The sequence below is a fragment of the Anopheles funestus genome, chromosome 3RL (genome assembly GCF_943734845.2).
Source record: "Anopheles funestus chromosome 3RL, idAnoFuneDA-416_04, whole genome shotgun sequence".
Lineage (NCBI taxonomy): Eukaryota > Metazoa > Arthropoda > Insecta > Diptera > Culicidae > Anopheles > Anopheles funestus.
In genome coordinates, this window is record NC_064599.1 from 55,918,941 (window position 1) to 55,934,298 (window position 15,358).

Consider the following 15,358-nt stretch of genomic DNA (forward strand, 5'->3'; position numbering starts at 1 on the left):
ACGACCAATAGCACACAATTATGGCAAGCCGCTTCAGTAAAAGCAATTGCGCTTCATCGAATGAAATAGAAGCCGATTGTGCCATACCGATATCGCGTCTAATTTGCAGATTCTATTTCGATACCTGTTAACGATAAGAGTTTCGTATGCTGATTGAAATCGATTCGGCTTGGTTTCGAGATGGTTTCATGAGATATGACAGAAGCTGCTGAAGAGATAACATCGGTTTTGACCGTATCGGTTAGGTCATTTGAGTTTGACGATGTTTCTCATACATTCGATGTCACAAATAATTTGCCTTGTATCGCATCAGCAACCGTGCCGCTATGCAGTTCAAGCCTCACCATGGCGGCAACAGAGTGGTGCGAAAATTAATAAGCTTTCACAGCTCGTCTCAACGTGTTATACTGGACCTTCTGCAAGATCACGAAGGATTTGCCAAAGTTGAGATATAACTCTTTTTTTTCAAGGATTTTTTTCCAATATCCAATCAATTATTGTTGCATGTATATTTTTTTACATTGAGAATGGCTGATTGCAATTAATATACAAACATTTCATAAATGATGTTATTTGTAACTCCCACACAGATTGTAATTTGGTTCTATTTTTAACTTTTCGAACCATCCCTACCGCAATGTTCGTAACAGTATCCATCCCCCCTAATGGTTGGTTGTTGAATTGTATGGAAGGCTCTAATTGTGTGCAAGCATCGAACCCATTCTACACTGATTATCACGGTTCGGTGACGCTCGTCCGTGCAGAAGACGCTACTGGGGACGCTACATTTTGCTGGTTAGCAATCAAATCACAACCACCACTCCGATAAGGTGACATGATAGTAGCATCAGCTTCGTGATGAAGTGCTCCAAATATGGCCAAATCACGCACCGTAGCGTGTGGATGATGTACCATTCCATTAGCTAGGAAGTACAGAACTGTGCCTTGTGTGGTTGAGGGTTCGAATCTCACACTCTTCCGTCCGCCAATTTGAGTTTGGGGGGGCAGCATTTGCAATAAATTCGTCACATCCAGGCGATGAGCTTTCTCGTGGTTGAAACATACAAAAACCAACCATCGGAATCATGGTCGCTCGGATCCTCTCAATTGCATACAGTACAGATAGATTTGGGGTTCGTTTCTCCCGGTCGCGTACCATATGTGCTTGCTGGTCCGGAAATGGAACCCTATCCGCACAGAGAAAACCACTAAAATCTTTTTTTTTTTCGTTGTTGCTTACTTTGCTTTTGTGCGGTTATTTTGAGCTTGTTTGTAGTCGTGTTTTAGTGGGCTGCTAATACCCTGTGTACATGGATGCGTGTTTAGTGGTAATTTTTAATCAGCACTCACCCTAAAATAAAGGACACTCATGACAGCATATCGGTTATGTGTCTCGCATGCAGGTTTTGTTTCGAAAAATGGTTCCATTTTCACAAAATAGCTTGCAGTCTGGAGAAATGAACCCTGTGCGCTATGGGTTAGTAGGAACACAGGATTAACAATTTCGCAAAAATATTTTTGTGCACCTCCTCAACTCTTTGCTTGTTTCGGTTGAGGGGTTGCTGCATGCTGTTGTATTAATTAGTTTATGTAACGATCGTAAAACCTAATCCCAAACCATCACCGCACCGAAACGTGCTGCATCCTGTTCGATGTTTGCCATTTCCGCTTACTGCCTGGTACCGACCAGCAATGTTGTTGTATTCGTATTTTCCTTTCCAATAGTATATTGCAACGGAACACGTACAAGTGTTCGGGGTAATGCATCCAGGAGTGGTGAGAGTTTATTTACCATATCCTGGCGCCGTTGCAGTGGTCAACTACTCGGTACTACGTACCACGTGAACGCATTGTCCGATAAGTTGAGTGAGAAGACCAGTGTGGTAGAGATGGACAAAGTGGATACTTAGAGAAATGCTAGAACTAATTGAATCCTAACCGCAAAAAAGCGTTGGTGGCATGGAAAGTTTACAGATTTCCCGAGATGCAGCTGTGTGGTAAAAGGCGAAAGGATAATGAAAATACGGCAAGAGATGCGGAAACAACAGGATACACTGGAGTGACCATTTAGAGCGGTATCATCTTCCCCCGATTGCATTGTTCCCATTCACAAATTGATGCACTTCACTCTTCATGGAAGAGTCCCTATACAGTTGGAGAGAGAGGAGAAAAAAAAACAAAGAACAAAAGGTTTCGTGCAGAATCGAAAAACAACATTACTGCCTGATGTGAGACGAATAACAACGGAAACAACGATGCCCCTTAATACAATTCACTTCGCAAATGGAAATCATAATCTCTTTCGGGACCGGTGATGGAATACACTTTCCTGTAGCAACTTTATGATTTAACTGATTTTTTTTATTTGTTGCGCGATACGTAGAACATATTTGAACGCTCAGCTAACATGGAGATGGAGGAATGTTTAGGGTCTTTGTCCAGTTTGCACAGAAGTTCGAGTGGAATTAATGCAAACGCTGATGGGTGGGTTGGATGTTGTGTTGTTTGAATTCGGTTGCATTTGTTTGTTCTCTTTTTCTCTCGCTCGCTTGGAGGGGGAAAGTGTAACGCTTCCGAGAAACCTTCAGGATGCCGTGCCCCATATATTTTAAAAGCAAAATTGCAGAAACGCAACAAACCATATCTTACACATTAATGCAGTTTGTGATGTTGATCATTTGAATGCAACGGAGGAAGAGACACAGAGAAAGAGAGAAAGACAATAATATTACCAAGAAGAATTATGTAGTGTAGACAACAATCGAAAGTTTTGTGATGCTATATGGTATAAGGATTATCTTGTTTTATGTTATTGTTTTGTTTTTTTGTTCGTTCTTATCATTGATGATTTTTTTGTATTATTGATTTGGAACAAATGGATAGATTTTATTTATTTTTTTTTTTTTAATTTATGATTTTTTTATTTTTACTTTTTTAAGTTATAAAAAAATTCTATGGATATTACTTTTCTTCAGCATTTTACATGTAACTGTTAGCTGATACATTGTTTATTAAACTTCTTAATTAAAAATACAAAATTTGATACAGCATGGGTAACACAAAATGCAAAAATCAAAGAAAACTATTGAAGTTCGTCGCTTCTACGACCGTTGAAGTCTTTTCCTCATTAGGCTTAACCACACCTTTATATTAAAGATTCGATCTGGTGATAAGCCATATCAGATTAACCAATCAGGTGCGATATTAGTGCAAGGTGTTAGTTAGTGTGTGTTAGTGCGCTTATGGCAAAATACACTCCGGAGCTAAAAAAAGGTTTTCTAGTTGAATTTTGACATTTTCGATGACAACATTTCAATCGAAACTGTACGACTAAAATTAGTCAATATTTTACCAATGAAACAGACAAAATTATTCACTGAAAAAATTTGTGTAATGATTTTGTGTAATTTTGTGTAATGATGCTCAAAACGTTGTTTATATAAAAACACGCCTTTTAACATGAGTCATATAATGAGCTGTATAAATGGGCTGGTACATTATTATTTGCTCTTGATCAGATTCAGATAGAAATTTTTAACTAATATTTCTAAAAGCTTAAGTATCGAAAAAAAATTATACGTGCCTGTATATCTCTCTGTAACGTAACATTTCTGCAAGTTTTCTGCAAAAAATATAAACTATAATTATTACATTACTTAGCTATGCAAAAAAAAACAATTTAAACTATTAACTATTGCTTTCATTTTCTATATAATGTACGTTCTACTATTTTTTTTTTAATTCAATCAGAGTTTCAGTAACGTCATTAATTCTTTTATTTTTTATAAGTTAATCTACGTCCTTGGCCACCCAAGCTACACTCAACAGTGTCAGGCAATCGAGAACAGACCATTTGTAAAAGCATTCCTTGCACAAGAAGGAATGAGAAACAAAAACCAAAGACAAGCCTTTTTTTGCGCTTCAGCCAAAGCTTCATTTACGGGTTGGTTTGCAATAAAAGCAGAGAAAAGAAAAATATCCATGTCCACTGTGAAGAGATGAAAACATAACGATAAGTACAGTACAGTTCGTTACAATCGGTTGCTGCAACGAGAGAAAGAAAATAACTGTGATAGCAGCAAAAAGCATCGTCTGAGGCAATGTTTCGCGATACAAAAAAGCTGCAATTTATGCTTCAGTAACTTTCTCACTTATGTCTTTCTTTGGTAACATTTTTTTTATGTGTGAAAACAATCCTGTCAGCTAGTAAGTTGGATAGCAGTAAAAGCTAAGGACCAGCTTTGTAATTGGTTGTGATTATGACGAATGAAAAGTGGCTTTCCACACTTGAAGAGACGCTTTTGGGGAAGATGAAATTCTTATCTGCTGTCCTAACAGATGGTTAGATTGGGTTAATTTGATTGGCGAATTGGTGGTGGTGTACCGTCACACTTTTGAGCAAAAAGGAGCTGTTGCCAACGAACCATCAACTGCACTTCTGTATTCGTTGCTCGCCAGCAGTTACATTCCCACTGTAATGATCATTTTCTTTGTTCGCTTGTACGGTGGAAACACGTGTGCAATGTGCAATTCCAAACGTGTCCAACACCCTTTCCTACGGATCGACACGAAAACCAACGAGCAAACAGTGTGGTATAAATTTACGTGTTCTCTCTCTCGTATTCCGGCCGGTGACTAATTCGATTTAGCCATTTAAACATCGAAAGCTTCCGCCAAAATGGGAATTGCCTCCGACTCGGCAGTTCACCAGCGGTGGTACACTAAATGGAGTAGAAATTCATTTAATTACCGTCCCCCGGTATATACGCGCGGCATCATAACGGTCAATAGCAGCTGTAAAAAGGTGTTTTTCTAAGGGGTGGGAGTACGCGGAACTGGATTCGAGTGTTACGGATCGAATGTTGGATAAACATATGCGTTTATGTTTGTATCCAATTGGTGTGGCTGGCGTACCAAACTGCATCTAGTAATCGAATCGATACTAAAATGTCCCATTAAAGTGCGTAGTGTGGCGAGTGTGTATATGCACCTTTCACGCCGGATTTTCACGGATCATTATTTCAAATCAAAACGAAGGTGTTTGTTGTTTTTGTGCACATTAAAGGGAAAGAGCGCAGAAGGGCAGTGTGTATTAATTTTCGTGCACATCGTGCGCGTGTTGGGTTCGAAACAATATCACACCTCTAATTTAATTGGTTTATGTCGCGACACCCGGAAGGAACTGTGACTGCAACACCTCGCCACATGCGATGCCACGCTTTTCTGCCTTTGATTATGCGTTTATGCTTTCAGGATGCAAACGAGAAATATGTGAAGCGCGATGAAACGCACCTCAGGCCACAGCAAAGGCAATGGTGGTAGTGGTAGTGGTGGTGGTGATGGTGATGATGGTGGGGTACATTAATTTTGTGTCCTATGTTTAAAACATAGGGGATAATCCGCTGGTTTTATTATATTGATGGCGATAGTTATCAGTTTTTTGGATGGAGTGATGAAACTTCAAACGAATTCCTTTAGGTTTGCATTTAGATGACCATGGAGCATCTAGTTTTATTGCGTGTATTAAAGATAAAGTGCTTAATGCTTGTTTTATGGGGTATGTTTTTCCAATCGTATGATGATTTGTTGCCAAAATTGTGTGGTAAGATACACTATTCTCTTGTAGCATTATAAAACAAACTTAATATTACTATTTCCATTAAATTAAGGCATGATGAACTCTATGATGTGTAATATCTGTTTTTATAGTTTGCCCTTAATCGTTGCAGTTAGCATCAAAATATGTGTTATAAAATGGTTAACCTTTACTCAAATGGACACCTACACGGGTATATTTTGCAATTTAAATTCTAAATAACTTTTGATAGAATAAATATATCTACTTACAACTGTAGAAACGCCTAGGAAAACTTTTTTTTATTATTTAAGCAAAAAAACATAAATATATTTTTCATTAATATCGCAATGTTTCTCATTTTTAAGTGTACTCTCGATATACATAACCATCTTCCCGGATACCTGGTATATGACGCGTTTTGTATGGAAGTTTTGTTTTGGTAATATTAATTGAAAATTTGAAGTTAATGCGCCACACAAAACCAACTGTATGCGTTGGAACGCCAAATATCCGGGTTTCGGATTATTCGTGCAACTCGGAAATATGAGTTCCAAAAGTAAAAATTTGCAAATCCGATGACGGTAAAAAATAAAAAATTTCAACAGCAAGAATAAAGTAAATTAAAAATATTAATCATACATTATACATTAATGTATGTACACTGTGCATAAAAAAGTCAATATCACTATCTTTGTAATCCACCAAGCACGGATCGAGTTCCGATGAGCACGGATAATCGGGGTTTGATTCTACGTGTTTCAAGGCAGCGAGGGACAAATTGCCGATGGCGATTGGAGGTGTATTTTTGAACATTTTACTCCCGATAAGGGATAATTTTCTTCAAAACGTTGATCCCTGTCTTTCTGCTGAATGTTCTGCCCTGTGCGTGTGTGTGGATTCCTTCGAAAGGATTCGCCCGGTATTTGGTGAATTATTCTCATCGTGAATTCAATTGTGATGATTCTCAATTATCTTCATTGATCATCCTTTATTTTTCTTCGTTTTACTTTATTTTAATTTTATTCCGTACAACCTCCGAACAGGCGCTACTAGTGCCATATCCTGCGCAATGGGTTTATTACTGTTGACAGCTGTCATTGCGATGAAAAAAGGCGATGTTTTTGATCGCTGCTTGTGTGCGGTTGTGTTGGTGCATTCGTTCGTATATATGAGGCTGTGTGTGTAACACTGCTGCAAATCCTACATTCTACACATGCAGATCCACTGACAAGCGCTACAGCTACGCATTAAAATTGTTGTTCATTTCAACTGCGAAGGATGTGCGAACTTTATCGGTAAATTTTACTTTAATTGTGACCAGTGCTATAGCGAAGAAAGTGTCTGATTTCTTCCATTCGGTGCGTATCACTTTCAACACTAATGTGTTTGTTTGAGATTAAGGCTAATCGGTGATTCCTTGTTCCCTTTTTCGCTTCGTGCAGAACCACGATAGAATCATGAATAATAAACAAAATGATAAAAGACGATCCTGCAAGAGGATCGAAAAGGAAAATCAAAAGCCCGCAACCAGTACAGAAGGTAATTTAGAAGGCTTGAAAATGATGCTATCAGTAAAATTTAACAGTTACATTTTCTTTTAGCTCCCAAAAGTGTTGCACCGGTGAAGAAACCCTTGGCATCGAAAATACCAAAATCTGCCATACCCAAAAGAATCAAGAAACAACATCAACAAAAACAATCATCACGCATTTCTTCTTCAAATGGTATGAAACAATGTCGATTGAAAACACATTGTCGAGCTAAAATTTGTTTGTTTCATTAGTCGTTAAAATGTAATTATTTCCTCGCAGCATCTTCGACGGGATCGTATTTACTTTTATTACAGTTACCAAGAACAAACTCGATTCAGGAAAACCATTGTGAGTTACATAAATCATTAGATATTTTTCCGGTCAATTAATTAGTTTTCAATCTTTTTTTTTATACTAACTTCATGCACAATTTTCGGTCAACAGCTTTATGTACAAACGACAGTTCCACACCTAGTACTTCTGATTACACGAAATGTTACATACAGCATGAACTTACATTGTTAAAACGTTCCTTACAGGATAGTTATGCTCATCTGGATTGCATATTTGACGAATTGAACAATTTCGAAGGCTCCCCACATTTTACTGAAGTGAAGGAGCAATGGACAAGCTTAATGGATGATGCTACAATGTTAAAACGTTTATTTGATTCATCGAAAGCTAAATTGGACTGTTTAACCGAAAAAGCTAGGCAAATAGGTTGTTACTTCTGAACGAACTGTTGGTAAATATTTTGTTTTAGGATACGCACTTGTGCATAACGAATTACCAATATTAACTTACCATAAATGTTAAAATAGAAGTTCGTCCGCCGCAGCATCGTCCGTCGTTTATTGCTGTTACAAGGTGTTGGTTATGTTCGATTCTTAAAAGGTGGATAAATTTGATGAGGTCAAGTCAGAGCACTTTAAAAAGCTTAGTTTTGTTGTCCAGTGCTATCCTAGAGCTTCTCAGTTTTATGTATGTTTAACACCGATGATGAAATGTCGCGACTGGAGATGTTTTTTTTTACAATCACCTCTAGGATCTCCCACATGGCGAACGTATAATCAGTGGTTGATTTCCCTTCAGCTTCGTAAACTCCGTTATAACTTAATAATATGAATTTTCTAAAGTTCCTACCGAAAACCTACAAGTGAATATAGTTACTATTCAAAACCAAAGCCTATAATATGTTACAATAAGCTTTGTATTTAGTTCTATAACTAGCGTTACACCAAACATAATGAAAAATAAACAGAAAATCAACTACACATAAAATGTGGTGAATCAGAAGTAGCGCATTCATTTATTTATAGCCAAAATGACAGTCATTTACCTCTCCAACCGTTTCATTGGTTCAAGATGGATTCTGTACCGATCGTACTATTGCATCGTTTTTATCTCGGTTTTCAATCTGCATATGGCACAGAAAGGGGCAATACGCCGCTTGATCGACTCCATAAATCTTACTCCCATTACCGCATGGTGGGTTAATTTATTTTTTTCCCGGCCGTTTTCCCTTATTTCGCACTCCTATGTCACACAACAGTTCATCGATCTTCGGCACACTGGTATGGTTTATGCGGCTTGTTGTTTTCCTCTACTTCCCATCTGTATACTGTGATCGTACCCTTCGATAATTTGTTTGACAGTTTTTTGTTCTTCGAATTAATCGTCATGCTGTGCCGTACGCACAAAAATCTATGCGCCGTGTCGTTAGTAGAAGAAATAAATACGATTATTACTACTATTGCCGCTGTAGAATGTCACGTTTTGCTTGCTCTTTTCTAACGATCGCCTGGTGATCGATGTTGATGCACTGCTAAACTGCACTTGTAGCGAAGAAAGAACTATGAGCGTGTTGAAACAATTTATGGTGCTATGTTTCGTACACTGACGGAGCCTATGCGTGGGGTTGAAGAAACTCATTAAAACTCAACATACAGCATATAATAGTATGCATTCATCGGCGATCATGATCATCGTCGCGGTGATCATCTATTGCTGAAGAAATTCACACCAACCAATACAATGGTTTTCCTTCTGGTTGGAGACTTGCAAGAGCGCACAAGAGCATCAGTTTCTTTTAGATGAATAAAATTTATATTAAAAAAAAACGTTTCACCATATGACCTACACCGACAGCTCGATCTGTGCTAGCCGGATCTGCTGTATATTGGAGAGCATGGTTATAAGTAGAATGTGATCTATGACTCTGTTGAATGCCGCCCATGATGCAAGATAGAAATCGGAGTAATTGAAATACTTTCCTGTATGTTCGTGTAAGTGTGCTTTAGCGTATGTATTCGATAGAGGAACATGATCAGGCCCTTAAGTGAAGGAATGTTGCGGATTTCCTGGTAATGACCATCGTGCATTACACATCCGATAGTGATCGATGCAAACGCTCGCTCATCATCAAATCATTCGTTGTTCACGTCATCAGTGGATTCGAATCTTTTGTTCAAGGGTTCGTTGCCTGCACATGGTAAAATTCCGGCTGAAATAGGTGTTAAACTACCTGCAATGGATGGATTCCTTCCGCAGGTAAACCCGTTCATCTTTTTGATTAATCATTTCGCAATTCGATGAGTCAACGGGTTGGTTTTTTTTGCTATTTGCCGAATGCAGTGGGCAAATCCTCCTTCAGTTGGTAATTGTGTGAAAATATTCCGAAAATGTAAATTCCGGCTTCAAATTCCAACCGTGTTGCTTGCGTCGGTGTCAAGTGTGTTTGCTCAACCATTGTCACTTGGTGTCTGACCATTGCGCTAATGGCAAACATTTCCGAAGTGACACACGAGCCAATCTCGCGCTCGCGTCTAGGTGTTTCAGGCCAAACAAACACAACAGGTTTTCTTAATGTGAAATTATCTTCCAACGCAGCTGAGTCAGTTAATTGTTTCCATTGGAATTACAGGGAATGGGGATTATGCGGAATGTTTCTAGTTCTAGCGAGACGAATTTAAAAAAAAAAATGTGTCGTTACTTAGCGGCAAAATTGCTACCGTAATTACTTTAACGCATGTTTCATAATTAAATTACAGTTTGTGCGTTAATCTTCAATATTTGCATGAAAACAGTTTTGTTCACATGTTTGATTGATTTTGACATTGTTTACCTTATTTATTAAATTTAATGCAGCTGTTATTTTATGTAAATATTTTCAAATGCTTATAAGTGAGCGATTAAATAAATAATAGGTATCCAAAAAACTGACAAAACAAAAACTTTGATAATATTAAATTTTTGTTTGTTGGTTTTATGTAAACCAGCGATTTTTGTATACAAAAATATTGCTCCTCGTTTTTTTTACTTCTTCAAAAAGAAAAAAGATTTTTTTCGATGTCTATTTGAACCACTTGAAACGTGTCAACTTTCATTTTCCACATGTTCCATTCAATTGTGGCCCAAACAATTCCATTTCTTATGCGTATCGAATGAAGCTGTATCTGTTAAGATTAATTATAATCTTGCTCTTGAATTGTGTGTGTGTGTGTGAGTCTGTATCTTTCTCTGCGGACAGCAAGCTCATTATTAGGCATTTAGTGGTGCCGGGTGAAACATAAGAAATGCGGCCACATTAACCAAACCAGACCCGTTGATCCTTTCATCCTCGGCCGATGCGACTTCTGGAGTTTGTCATTCAGCGATGATGCTAATGTCACTCGACACTGCAATTGAATCAATTGTGTGAGAAAAGAATTACATCCTTCATGTTGTATGTGTGCAGTAGTAAGTTCCCAGTCCAATCTAGGCTAGAATAAAATGAATTCTTTCACGAAATGGTACGCGATGGTACGACAAAGTAAAGGAGTAATCATTATTCGATTGACGAAACCAGCACTGCGTGATGTGGTTTTAATGATGAAAATTCATTAAATCAGCTTGTGTTGTTGCTGGGTTCGGTCGCGTCTGCACATTTCCATCGCGTCTGAAGAAGGTCCTACGAGCAAAAGTAGATCTTGATATGGCGAGTCCGGGGCCTTGGGTTGGGTTGGTTTCGCTCTAATTGATGATGGACATCCGACGGACCAGTGTATCCTTAATGCGATCCAATCGGATCGAATGCCAATTCCATATGCCAACCACCCTTCCAGACGCTCGCACTGAGTGTGCTGCAAGTCAGTGTCCGGTGTGTGTGTGAAGATGGAGTCATAAATTTTCGATTAGCGCGAATTTATCGTTCAATAAAATTGTGCAAAATACTGCACGCTTCTCGCACTTTCTGTCATGTTTTGCTTAGTTTATCGAATGGAAACCCGGACCTAATGGAGTGGTCGGGTGTCTGGTTTTGAATAAGCGAGTCTAGCTCCCGGTGTTAAGGTGGTAAGAGCAAAATAGGTGGAACAAGTGAATGGAAGCAGGATTAGAACAGACGCCAGTTAGCTTACAGAAAGAGATGAGAGCTTTGCCAGGCGACCTCCGTTGTACATATAGGGACATTGTCCGCCGACCAGACGTAGTCCTTATCGCGATCCGTCTGGTCCGTCCTTAGTGTGATCGAAGAAGAAGAAGGAAACATTCTTTCAAGTCTGATCGATCGAGTACTTCCAATCAAGTCCTTATCTTATTTTTTAAACGGTAAGCAGGGCATTAAATTTGTTCAATAACGCTGCTATTCACAGGATGAGTGCCGTAAACGGTCGGTGAAAGAATGACAGCTGGCTGACTAGAGCAGGAACTGTCAAAATTGAACGTCCGTTGCGGATGGGTTCTGGCCAATGCGGGTCGAAGCTACTAGTAGATTAACGATTAACGACCACGTCCTTCGGCAGTGGCTGTTCTCATCCATTCCCATTCGTTTATCGGCCATCCACACTCAAAGCCGCCCACCGTTTTGGTCGGTGGGCATGAACCTGTCAATCAGATCTGCTCCGATGGTAACTTCTTGATAAAATCCATTCTCGTCTTGTGGTACTTGAACTTGGCATGGTAGTTGCCCTTACTGCAAGGTTGATAAAAAGAACATCAACTGTTCCATCGATGGAAAAACCATCCGTCGCTTGATGGCTAAAACCGGAGGTCTAGTAAATCGAAGAAAAGGGAGATAATTTTTGCCGGTACTAATGATGATGCTTGCATTGCTCACTGATCTGGCCCAAGTACATCAGAGGAATTACCGGCAGGTCGCTTTTCATGTAGGAATGGTAAGCAGATTTTGTTTTTTTTTGTTTTTTGGATCGTACTGAGATTCGATCACGGAAAATTATTTTTCATGGTGAAAAATCCGTGATGTACCACGTTTGGAGCTCGCGTCTCCAACCGAAGCTAGCCGCGTGCTATCTTGGTGTAGAGTTTTAGATGATCTTTTCCCGTACTTGCACCGATCTCGAAGGAAACGAGATGATATTTTTATCTCGAGAAGACAGACTATGGTAAACATATGGTACCGGGATGGTACTTGAATACACCCGAGGTACATGTGTGGATGATGCTCATTAACGAGAGAGCGAGAAAAGTCCCTTCAAATGGTACCGGCAAAGTGCAAAGTGTTCGTGAATGGAAATTATTTTTAGCCATCCTGCAGTAGTAGGGAGATTGAGTCTATACTTTACAATGCGATGAAGAAGAGATTCCAAACTTCACAGCCTCAATGGTTTATTTTTGTGTGGGGGGCAATGCTTATCTTATCGTGAAAAGAACAGTGGCTCCTGTGTTCAAATCTTATCTAGAGCGGTAACTCATTTTGCGAAACTGATTTTTTTTGTAATGGGTGTCGAGGAAGCATGAAATATGTTTTTGTTTCATAAATTTATCGTGATTTTATCGTAGTTATTGTTGATATGTTTAAAGCATTCAAGATCTTACGTTTAATTATCTGATGCGATTGGTAGGTTTGACTCCTTTAGAAAGTAGACTGCCAAGAATGAAATTCTTTGTTGTAGTGACATAACCTCATTTAAATCAATATTCTCATTTTAAAATTTCATACATCTTTTGCACTCTGTGATCGACTCGTTACAATTAGTTTATTACTAGGCATTTGTCAATGTGGCTTGCGATACAATTATATGAATACAGGTGTCCATCGAGATACGACTATATTTTGGATCGAAAAAAGAGCCCGAAACAAGGCGTAAGTCGAAATCGTCGCAAGTCGAGAATACATCGTTTATAACCATGGTCACCCATTTTATGGTCAGTAAAGTCCATGATTTTTTAACGGATGCCGGTGAAAATGGGAAAAAACTGACAATTTGAACAAAATAATAACAGTAAACTGTCAAGATCAAAAACGTCGTATCTGCGAATCGTCGTATCTCGAGGGACGCCTGTACTATAAAAAAACATACAGTAAATATCCGAGTTACGCGGTTCTCGACATACGCGGATTCGGAGATACGCGGTTTTTAAAATTTGACAGAAAGAGGAGTTTATAACTTATACTTTATACTTTATCTTTTATAGTTATATTTTATTCGTTCCTTTATAAATTTAGTTATTTGTAAACTTTTATTACATCAATAAAATAATTTTTCGTTCCATGCATAATGAATAAAATGTTATTGAAAATTATGTTTAACACATTCATCGCCGTAGATTTGTTGCATTTTTTGACACGGCGTTGAACGTGGTTTTTTATTTCACCTAACAACGGCCAGGCCTTATATCTTAAATCGTTGAACGTGTTAAATATGATTAAATAACGGTCTGTTTTGTGTTTTTAAAAAGTACCTTTTCTTCTTGCGCACAAATTGGATCCCTGAATAGGAGGTATAAACTACATGTCATCCAGTATTCGAGATACGCGGATTTTCGAGATACGCGGATTTCTCTGGAACGCATCATCCGCGTATCTCGGGTAATTACTGTACTTATTTTTAATCTTGTAAAACGTTCAGGTCAACATAAATTTTTAAATAATTATCTATGCTTCAATTTGTAATTGTTTAATACAATTCCAATTGTTTAATACAAAAATGTATCTAACAGGAAATACCCAAAAAAAAATTCTGTTTTACAGATTATAAAAATATATTCTGTAAAACATGAATATATATAAAAAGTACACAAAAGATAAACAAACGATGTTTCCATATGTTGCTAAAATTGAAACGTACTGTAACCCAGCGAAAACGTCATCGACGCAAGAACGGTGAGAGAGCGCTGAGGTTGGTAACGCTATATGTAACGCGTCGTAACGTTCACTTGTTAACTCTGTGTATGTGTAACGCGACAAACAACGCAACGTGTAGCGTGGTCGCATCGTGACTGTGAGTCAACACGCGACACGTGTGCGTAACGCGTTGTGCGCAGTGATGTAGCAAAAAGAGGATGTCAGAAGTGGGGTTCGAACCCACGCTCCCTTACGGGAACCAGAGCTTAAATCTGGCGCCTTAGACCGCTCGGCCATCCTGACTTGTGTTGGCTGTGAGTCTAAAGCGCTATAATAGCACAACATACCATCGTTCGCCTGATCGTATAGCTGTGAGATGTGCCGTTTTGCGTAATGCTGTCAGCGTGCGTTTGTTGTTTTGTTATTTTAAATTAATTATAGCTTTTTTTATCGTGCACTTATTATTATACATCGGAAATTGCATTTCAATACTGCGAATTATGAAACAATTTTTTTTATTCTGCTCTCGCAATGTAATTATATTTTCAATAGAATGACTTGCGTGTAATTTTGTTCATTTCGTTGACATTTCTTAAGATCTATTTTGACATCCGAACACCCAACACTTCCGCACTAGTCGGAAGTTATATCAGCCAAAAACTTGTTCGCCTATTGTCGGTACTCTTGGCAAGCACGTTGACAATGCTCGTTGACTTGTGAAAATGAGAAAAGTTGATTTGCTTGTTTCGGAAAACTTTCCCTTCACCCAACCAAGCTACTGTTGAAACGGTTTTATACCATTCCTCGCGTATGCATCTTGCGGTCGTCTTTATTATTGCCCGTGGCAGGAGAAAATCTGCATGTCGCTACCACCGAGCATCCATTTTCCTCGCGATGCCAGAAAATGGTGGCGGCAGTTTTCAATATCTACGCCGGTGTATGGGCACCGGCGCGCTGCATTCGTAATATCCGATGCGGGATCTCATTTAAGTTGCCGCCGGTCGGTTGCGGGAGTCTTGCCTGCATGATGTCGAACACACGTAATGCATTCCTGAGTGGAACCCCGGTTTTATAACGGGGCGAAGGATTGTAAACTTCCCCATTTTGTCAATGCTGCTTGAGTCAATGGTAAGTAGTTTTCATACAGCGGTAAAGCTATCGTATCGCGATGATATACCATGAAAT

The 15,358-nt window shown here is 38.8% G+C and overlaps 2 protein-coding genes and 1 non-coding gene across 4 annotated transcripts in view; 2 read left to right on the top strand and 1 right to left on the bottom strand.

Annotated features, from left to right (window-relative positions):
- Positions 1-15,358, top strand: part of LOC125770157 (matrix metalloproteinase-2) — a 287,900-nt gene that overhangs the window by 54,576 nt on the left and 217,966 nt on the right. The gene's annotated exons all lie outside the window — the stretch shown is intronic.
- LOC125770280 (uncharacterized) lies at positions 6,592-7,936 on the top strand. The gene is made up of 5 exons (XM_049439688.1): positions 6,592-6,936; positions 7,021-7,117; positions 7,180-7,302; positions 7,390-7,458; positions 7,555-7,936. The coding sequence occupies exons 2-5, from the start codon at positions 7,036-7,038 to the stop codon at positions 7,842-7,844; spliced, it is 564 nt and encodes a 187-aa protein (XP_049295645.1). The 5' UTR covers positions 6,592-6,936; positions 7,021-7,035; the 3' UTR covers positions 7,845-7,936.
- Trnal-uaa (transfer RNA leucine (anticodon UAA)) lies at positions 14,393-14,476 on the bottom strand. Its single transcript has one exon. It is a non-coding gene; the product is annotated as a tRNA-Leu (tRNA).